Genomic DNA, 9,167 nt, shown 5'->3' with positions numbered 1-9,167 from the left:
ATAGTTGTGTCCGCAACCCGAGCAGGTTATTACATAATTTAGGTTTCTCAGAGGCACAAGTGAAACTAGTTTCAATTGTGAACCTCTGTCCTTGCTTGAAAAGGAAATCCGAGCCTTCAAGTAAGTTGGGCAGGTTCCACAGTTTGGGCGTCCACACTTTTTAACCGTTGGCTTCGTTGTTGTTTTGCAAAACTTCGCATTTGTTAGCAGTCTCTTTAGCGATTTGTGTTGCTTTTTTGCATTTGATGAGCTTGTGCATTTTCAAGGTATCTACTGTATATTCGCAGCCGTATTCTGTGTATTCTGTGCTCACATGCGTTTTTTTTTGTTACATTCATGGGAGCAATTTGATGCTGATTCGCGTCATGTTATGCCAGACGTGACCTAGTTGTTCAATAAACAGAGAACGTTGGATATTTGGATATCTGACTAAAATAAGGACTGGGATCGATAAGATCGAATTTGCGCCCTAGAATGTAGCCCAATGATTTGCAACAGGAGTACAGAACAAGAAAGATCTACCTAACTATATGTAGACCGTGTGTGTGTGTGTGTATGTGTGCATGCGCGTATGCGTGTGATGCGTGTGTGTGTGTGTGTGTGTGAGTGTGGTGCGTGCGTACGTGTACGTAAAAACAATTTGTAAAGAAATACTTCTTTACATTTTCATTTCAGCCATTTTAATTTAAAGAAGGACCGTTCATTTTTATTTCTTAATGTCTCTGCAAAGCTAACCATAAACATGCTATCCATAAAGTGGTAGGATAAAGATAATGGTTATTTAAAACACCAAAAGAACATGCCTCTTTAGCGTCTCCACTCCCTCTTATTCTTCATTTTTTTTATAGATTTCTTTTTCTCTTTACATTTGCATTTCTTTTACTTTATTACATTTTGCAGGTAAAGACATCTGCAATCTAATTTAATTTCAAATGTTTATGCAATGCCACATGTTAAAGATTAAATTCTTTATTTCAGTGCATGAAACGAGGCGGTAACGATTACTTCCAGTTAAAGACGGGCGACGGACTTGATCCTAGGTTTATGCAATACACTTCGACTTCTATCTGCGGAACTTCTCGTTACAATCGATGTGAGTATAAAAGCAAATTTGCATCTTGTTACCGTTAATGTTGTTGATTTGTTTTCTAGTTGATGATGTTATTGTACTATGATTATATTTGCTAAGAAATTTAATGGAGCAAGTATTTCTAATTTCCATCTTCGACCGGTACATTACTCATGAAAATCTCGTCTTCTTTTCTAGCATATCCTATTCAGGGATTACTTTATGTAATATATTTAATCCTATTTCAGACAATAAGTTTTGATATGGAGGCGGTTTTGATACTATTTCTAGAGAGTCTAGTGATCCAGCAAAATCTTGTTTGCTAGCTTGGCAGAAGAATATAATGATGAGGTGTAAAGCGATACAATATACTTAATGCTGCTTAGAACGCTAATATCGTCGTTAGTGTTATATTATAGATGCGGTTGTTCAAGAAGATTCAATATTTTCATATTTCAGTTCAGGTCTAGTTTATATTTTAAGCTCGGGCTCATTGTGCTCTCTCTCTATCCGCTCAGTCGAAGTCGACTCTCGGTCACTCGTTGGATCAGTGTCCTCCAGTCAGTTCTATCCTGGGCCGCTTTTTTCAGATTGGCTATGTCCATTACAGTATCACTCTTGATGGTGTCAAGCCAGCGGGTTCTTGGTCGGCCTCTTCCTCTCTTGCCACTGACCATTCCGAGCATGATGTCCTATTAACATTTTTATCTACTAAACATTTTTGTCTGCTAACATTTTTACCTGCTAAAAAGTTCCTAGGTTTAAGGTTATCGTGAAAGGCCTAGTTGGAAGCCCAGCCTTCCGAGTTTTTTACAGGGCTTAAACAAACTGAAAGACCGTGGCATATGAGCGTGTGAATCTGAGAGGGAAATATGCCGAATAAAATCATAATTAACTGATCTTCCTGTATTTTCTTTTGAATTTAATGCTTTAATTTGGCTCCGATTGGAAGTCAGTGCTTTACCATAATGCTTACAAGCGAGAATATCTTTAATATTATTTTGTGCATACGCATTCCTCCTATTCCGTAAAGCCAACAGCATACATCAATTCTAAGTTGTTAATGCCAGTTTCCTATATTCTTTTAGAATAATCGACTGATAAGTGTGTGATATGAAAGCTTGCGTTATTCATGCGATATGGTATTTAATTTATTAATATATTACTGTGACACACAATTCAAACATTCGTCTTTTAGGTACATGAGACATCACATTAAGTATCTGGTATTTATGATTTTAACAATGGTATAAAAGATTAATGTAGAAATTTCATTTACGAATCGAAAATGAATTTAGCGATTTGATTCCCCGAGAACTTAATTCCACACTATTTAGTGCTTCACTTCATAACTACAGTTTCAATGGTATTATCTGATGAAAAAATTTAGCCATCACATTTAAAGTAATTAATTGTTCGTTTTTGTGGACTAATGAGGATGCTTCTATTCTAACGTTGAAACTGGTGTAAGACTTTTCAAACGTCTAAAAGGGCTTGTATAGAGCTGGTTAGAACAATCGAATTACTTCTCTTTTGCAACAATACCTGCAATCACAACGATTTCTTATCTACAATTATGATAGAAGAAATGATTTTCTGTCGTTAGCCTGTAAAGTATCAGACATTATGTAAATTAAAACCAAACCTTTGATTACATTCAGCACTATACTTTTCTTTGAAGTAGTCGAAATCCTGCTTAATTCACTTCATTTCCTTAATCACTTTGATTATGTCTAGTTCCAGTCATTGTTCAGACAGGGGTAGATTTCCTAAACTGACTCACTATTAATGCAAAAAGAGGAAACCATTGACAGTTACCCAGTGACAAATTAAGGGACATGGAATATTTTCATTTATACCTAGGTATACAGAATTGGGTTCCAATAATTCTACCCCAAATTTCCTTCCTGATAAGGAATATAGGAATTTAGTTAAGGCAAAGAGTATATATTTCTCATGAGAAAATTGCAAGAAAATTGCTTCTGTCTTATGTTAGCCAAGAAAAAATTACTTCTAAATGTTATTTGGTCACTTATGTTTTTAAATCAAGAGATAAATCACAGCTTTTCTTCTCTCTGTTCACAGATAACCCTGGCGTTTTGCTGGGCTGTGGGCACTCAGTTGTCCGTATGGTGTCCAGTGGTAATTACTATAATTCAGTGACATTCACCTACCAAGAAGCGTCTGAAAAAGAATTGGAAACTCAGAAATATGACTTTTGTTGACAGGTAAGTTAGAATTCAAAGAATTTCAGAGACTATAAAACAGCCCAGTTCTTGCCAGGATCAATTAGTATCTTAAATTTGCTCTCGACTCTTACGACAGTATTTGCCTTTCACCCCTTTTAAGTATAAAACTTAAGTACTGGTAATATTTTGAAATCAATTTCAAAGACGAATCTCGCTCCTGTAAATTTTAGCCTAATATCCAATCAAAATATATTTCTACTTTGACTACTTTCTTCGCCTCCTATTTTTACATTTCTTTATTTTTATATATAATCTTCTACCTACACTCTCTGTTTCTCTGTTTCAATATTCTCATTATTCTCTATCATGGTATACAGTCCTTAAAATACAACTCTCTTCCTTAAAACATCAAGACAGCACACAACCTATTATTACAATTGCACTAACGGAGATGTATTTCCCTCCAGAAGTATTTTGTTTCCTATTTGAGTGCTAAACTTAATCTGTTGTACATTTTACTGCTTCACCTGGTCTCTGAGTGAATTAGAATTAAGCAGAGTTTCCTCCCTTGGAAGCATTCGATCCCGGTCTCTGATTTGAGTATATCTTCCACCCTCTCACCCACCACTAGCTTTTCTTTCTTTCATAATTTTTGTTGTATCCTCCACCCCACCTCCTAAATCCCACACTAACCACTTTCACTGAGACTTCCTTTCCAGAACGTCGACTTTCTGAAGTTCCTCCATACTTCTCATCTTTCTCGATATAATCGACTTGCAATGGTTCAAAAACATTAATGACATCAACTACACCAGCTTCTGAGACTTACAAAAGCCGTGGACACGCGTATTTCTCCAGAACCAGTAAATAAATAGTAAATCCCTGACACTAAATTTCGTTATATATTGTTATTTGTAATTAATTTCCATAAATCTTTATCACATTTTATCTCGCACAAATGACCAAAACAAAAGTTAGTCACTCCTTTATATTGCAGTATACTAACATGCAACTCTTGTTTGAACTATAATGGATGTTCATCATAATATTTTAAACAAGCCTAATCTTCAACAAAATCTGGGTAGTGTTGACTGCTTCAAGGGAGTATAATTTTGTAGATAATGAATTGTACGCATATACCGGTTGTGTGCAGTTTACATAGTGTACTATGTTAGGAATAAGACTAGTTACAAAGTCACGAAACAAAACTTCAGTAAGAGACAAATTTAATTCAAGAAGGCTAACAATCATAAGTTCAGAAAAACTATTCTAATTTGGTAAGTACAACAGAGCGAGGAGACGCATATCATTTATGAGTATTTCAAAATCTCCATAAAAGTATCAGCTGAACTAAATTATACCTTCGATAAAATTGCTTACTTTAGCTTACGTTTGCAATAGAAATGAAATCCTTATCGGGATGCTAAGAGTTTTTATTTTTTCTCCATTTTTTTTTCTCTGACAAGTTTCTTTCAAACAGAGATAGTCTTGAAACAAGGTGATTGGCTGATGGAATTCTATTTTCTTGTTAAACAATTGTCCATAATTTTAGTTAGACCGTTGCAGATTCTGTCCTTGTAGTGTTTAGTCATGCCCATTAATATTTTAACCCATTTTAACCCAGATTAACCCTTTCGAAATTTTGAAGATATATAAATAGGGATATCAAACATACGGAAGCGTCCAGTTAACCTTTATGGCAGTAAATATAGCAAATACAATGGTTAAATAAATACAACAAGCACTATTTTGCATCCAGTTAACCTTTATTACAGTAAATGAACCAAATACAACTGTCCTCAAACGAGGACAGTGGCTTAATATGGGTTAAGTTCGAATTTGTATTGTGTTCATCTGGGGTGGAATCGGTAAAATAGTATTACTTATATACTCGTGATCGATAATATCGTCCGCATATGTGCGGCATTTTACCAATATGAAATTAAAACATTATTACGTAGACTATTTCTAATACATGAATATATGTCTATGTGTGTGGGTGTGCGCGCGTATGTTTGCACTAATAATAATAATGATGATAATAATAATAATTGTTGTGGAAGGATTCCGACCACACCTCAAGTGAATAGAAGGCGGACTGACTCATTATTGTAAAGAAGTGTGAACAATTAGAGTTCGTGTTGGTAAGCAATTCACTGTGAAATTTGATACAGAGCGTTGGGTTTCGTGTAATAGTAATAGTAGTGCATCGTGTAAACACTTTATTCTCTCCCCGCTCCCCCCACTTCGTTATATTATATATCCAGTACAAGGATACAAAAGTGATGACGCATTGTTCGAAGCTTGTGTTGAACGTTGAAAAAAAATTGGGGCGGGGATGTTACGAAACCAAAGAAAAATTCGTTTTAACATGGAAGACTTATTGGACTCCGTGATGCACTTGCAACGGCAACAACAAGAAAATCAGTTTCTGGGATTAATGTTGAGGAAGTCTGACAATACTTCAGGTTCGTACACGCCAGCAAACTCAACAGGAGAATTCAAACACAACCTAGAAGAAGGTGCTACCTTCTCTGCATATTTTCGTAGATACAAAGAAACCTTCAAAGAAGAGCGTTAAAAAAGTACAACTACGAGAAAAAAATGTACAACTACTTTTAAGAAAGTTATGGGTTAAAACGTAAATGGACATGACGAAACATTACAAGGACAGTTACTACGACGGTCTAACTAAAATTATGGAAAATTGTTTAACAAGAAAACAGAATTTTAAGAAAGTTACATATGAAATATATAGTAGTTATATTCTGCTGGAGAAGCCAAGTGGGATTTGTTTCGGTGAAGCAATTAATATTTTATCGAAAATTTTCAGTGAATGCAGTTCCCTGTTCAATACCCACTGGCAATATTTGATTTGGTGAAAAAAGATGATTTCGTGACTTATGCCGGAATGGTTAACAGAGAGTGTGAGAAATTCAAACTGAATGAGTTGACCCCGGACATGTTCAAGCCTTTAATTTTTGTTCAAGGGCATACTGCAAACAAAAATTTAAATATACGTTCGCGGATATTAGCAAACTGGAACAGGACCAAAATTTAATACTATAGGCAGTAGTAGAAGAATGCCAGAGGATTATATAATCTACGACATGACGCAAATAAAATTAAAGAGAAAGATAGTTCTCAGATTCAAGCTTGTTGACCGATAACGAATAAGAAAATAGAGAAGAAATATCAAGACCGTATCTATATGATATATAATATATATTTTATATTATATTAATATACAATACATTATATAATATATTATATATTATATGATATATAATACATTATAATTTCTACATTATTATTATTATTCTTTATTATTATAAAGGCGGTGAGGTGGCAGAATCGTATATAAATATACACCTGAATCTCAGTAGATATTTACTTAAAGACGGTTGTTTATAACTGGTTTGGCAGCCAATTGCACATGTCAAAAATAATCATGAGGGATAAAAAATATGATATTGTGACCTTCTAGCTTGTAAGATCACTGCTCCTTTTTTTTAATCGAAGGCAGTGACGTTTACAAGTTGACGCAAAGCTTGTTTGATAAAGGTGGAGAAACAAGAAAGGGATGACCTAGTTGTTGTTTACGAATATGAAGAGTGTAGTATTGCCAGACTTCTATTGATATGAGCAGTATTTGAGTTGTGATGATCTTGAAAGCGTTAGCTTGCAGTGTAGACATTACAAGATTTTATCAGGATTTTCATCCGTGCCGGCAAGACATCTGATAGAAATTTACCAGATTGCATGTTGATGGCATATGAGTGCAAATGATTTACGATGATTAAAAGTTAGCGTTATATGTATTGGTGAGTGTGAAAGAAAAAAATTTGTATGAGGAAGGGAAAACAACATCAGGTTGACAGCACTAGATGAAAAGTGGATCAGAGAGAAACCTCACGATATATGTGGTGACTAAGCGGTGTAATGAAAACAAATCTGTCTCAAGGTTTGAGATTGGGATTTAACGCATAGATAAGTAACTTATGTGGGAGGTTGTCGCCCCATGCAGTCGAACTCTTTAAGGTTGTCATGAGTAACAACATTGCTTTCACTAAAACTTTCAGGGGCATGGCACTACAATTGTGATCTGATATTTTTACTTATTAGGAAATATGTCAGATATAGATGACGTCATAGTAGTAAAGGAAATTGATTGAATGTGAATAAGAAGTTGGTTACACGTTGGAGTATTTATTCTACCTAAGCAATGACTAAGCAATGTTGAAACCACCTGGTTGGATGAGAGATGATTATGTCTGGATAAATGTTGTGTTTAGAAATGTAAAATATTTGGAATGCGCTGTAGGACTGAACCCAAAATTATGTAGTTGCAAGGCTAGCTTCTAAACCATTCAGCCAACAAAATTTTAAAATTAAACAGAAAGAAAACGTTGTGCATGAACAAAAATTCCCTTGATCTGATTAAACTATCAGATTTTGTTGGGTATTAGAAACAAAAATAATTGATTTGTGAAGGATTTTGTACCTGTGGCTATTAATTACTCACCTTACTTGTATTTCAGCCAAGAACCGACTTGTTCAAAAAAGAAAAAAAAAGAAATAGAATATCGTCCTGGAACTGTGCGTTCATAAGGTCCGAGTAGATCTCATCAAGCAAGACAAACGAAACTAAAGGAAAACGAACGAAAACTGACGAAACCATTCGAAAACCGCACGAAAACGAACGAAAACAAGAAATAAACTATACTAAAAAAAAAATTTTCTGTCTACCTCCACCTCAATCTTTGCTTTATTTAATTGAACAGCAGTCTATTCCCGTTTATCCACTAAGGTAACTATATCCCACAAATCTACGCACGGAAATCTAAACTCTCGTACTTACATTGCTGTTGCAGCACCCATACAAAGATATATATACATATATACAACATATATGTAAGCATGTACCGTTATACAATTTAGCACACACGCCCATATACAATATATATATATATATATATATAAAGATATATATATATATATAGATATATATATATATATATATATATATATATATATATATTATATATACATATATATATACATATATACATGTACACACATATATATATATACATATATATATATGTGTGTATTATATATTTGAAATTAGATGTCTTAAGAATGCAAATACATACATATTTACATATACATGTTTTTTTAAAAATCGCTATGGTAACTGAACTCACCAAAACTCAATTGTTAGCCTGCAAATCAGCAACTGAATTTGGTCAGATCCTTAATGGAGCAGCGGTGTCTCTTAGAAACAACTAGTAAACGACCGGATTTCAGCTAAATTAAGGATTTGGAGAATGACCAACTATAAAAGACTAAAAGTACTTTCGAATGAAAAATAATAACGGTTTGGGGATTGACCTGAGAAATTAAATGTTAATTATTCCAATACTGTGACTTTGTTATTGTTGATATTGTTACTTTATGTTTCCATAAGTAAAGTTGGCTGTTATTCTTCTTTTGCTTACTTGGATGTTTATTTCCGTTTGATTTCAGTAAATAACTGAGTCGATGTCTTATCGTATTTTCGTTAATCACAGAATAGATTTTTCGCATCCTGACAGCAGTGCTTTGTTCCTAAACATTTTTAAAAGTTTAAGATGTTTATCTGTAAATATTTATCATGCTTTCGATATTAAATAATTTAAATAGGCCAGACTTGCAAATCGCTGCACCTCCTATGTAAAGAGTAAAAATCTTCTGGGAAAAATACTTTATCGGAACTCACACCTATTTCATATATATCCATGCAAAGGAACACATGGCAGAAAATATCCTAAAATGCCGAAGATTAGCCCCAATAAATACTTTCCAATGCATCAAATCTACCACAATTAATTATTAAACAACATATCTCTCTGACCTAATTATATACT

At 34.1% G+C, this 9,167-nt stretch overlaps 1 protein-coding gene across 1 annotated transcript in view; it reads left to right on the top strand.

The window, feature by feature from the left end:
- The window catches only part of LOC115216744 (corticotropin-releasing factor-binding protein), a 160,030-nt gene extending 152,159 nt beyond the window's left edge, over nt 1–7,871 (top strand). The window contains exons 7-9 of the mRNA XM_036506702.1: nt 979–1,093; nt 3,155–3,297; nt 7,800–7,871. Of these exons, the coding sequence (XP_036362595.1) occupies nt 979–1,093; nt 3,155–3,294 (255 nt within the window). The 3' untranslated portion in view covers nt 3,295–3,297; nt 7,800–7,871. The remainder of the gene's footprint in view (nt 1–978; nt 1,094–3,154; nt 3,298–7,799) is intronic.
- The last annotated feature ends 1,296 nt before the right edge of the window (nt 7,872–9,167 follow it).

Source organism: Octopus sinensis, linkage group LG10 (assembly GCF_006345805.1).
Source record: "Octopus sinensis linkage group LG10, ASM634580v1, whole genome shotgun sequence".
Taxonomy (NCBI): Eukaryota; Metazoa; Mollusca; class Cephalopoda; order Octopoda; family Octopodidae; genus Octopus; species Octopus sinensis.
Note: the sequence above shows the minus strand (reverse complement) of the source record. Positions and strands in the feature narration are given on the sequence as shown.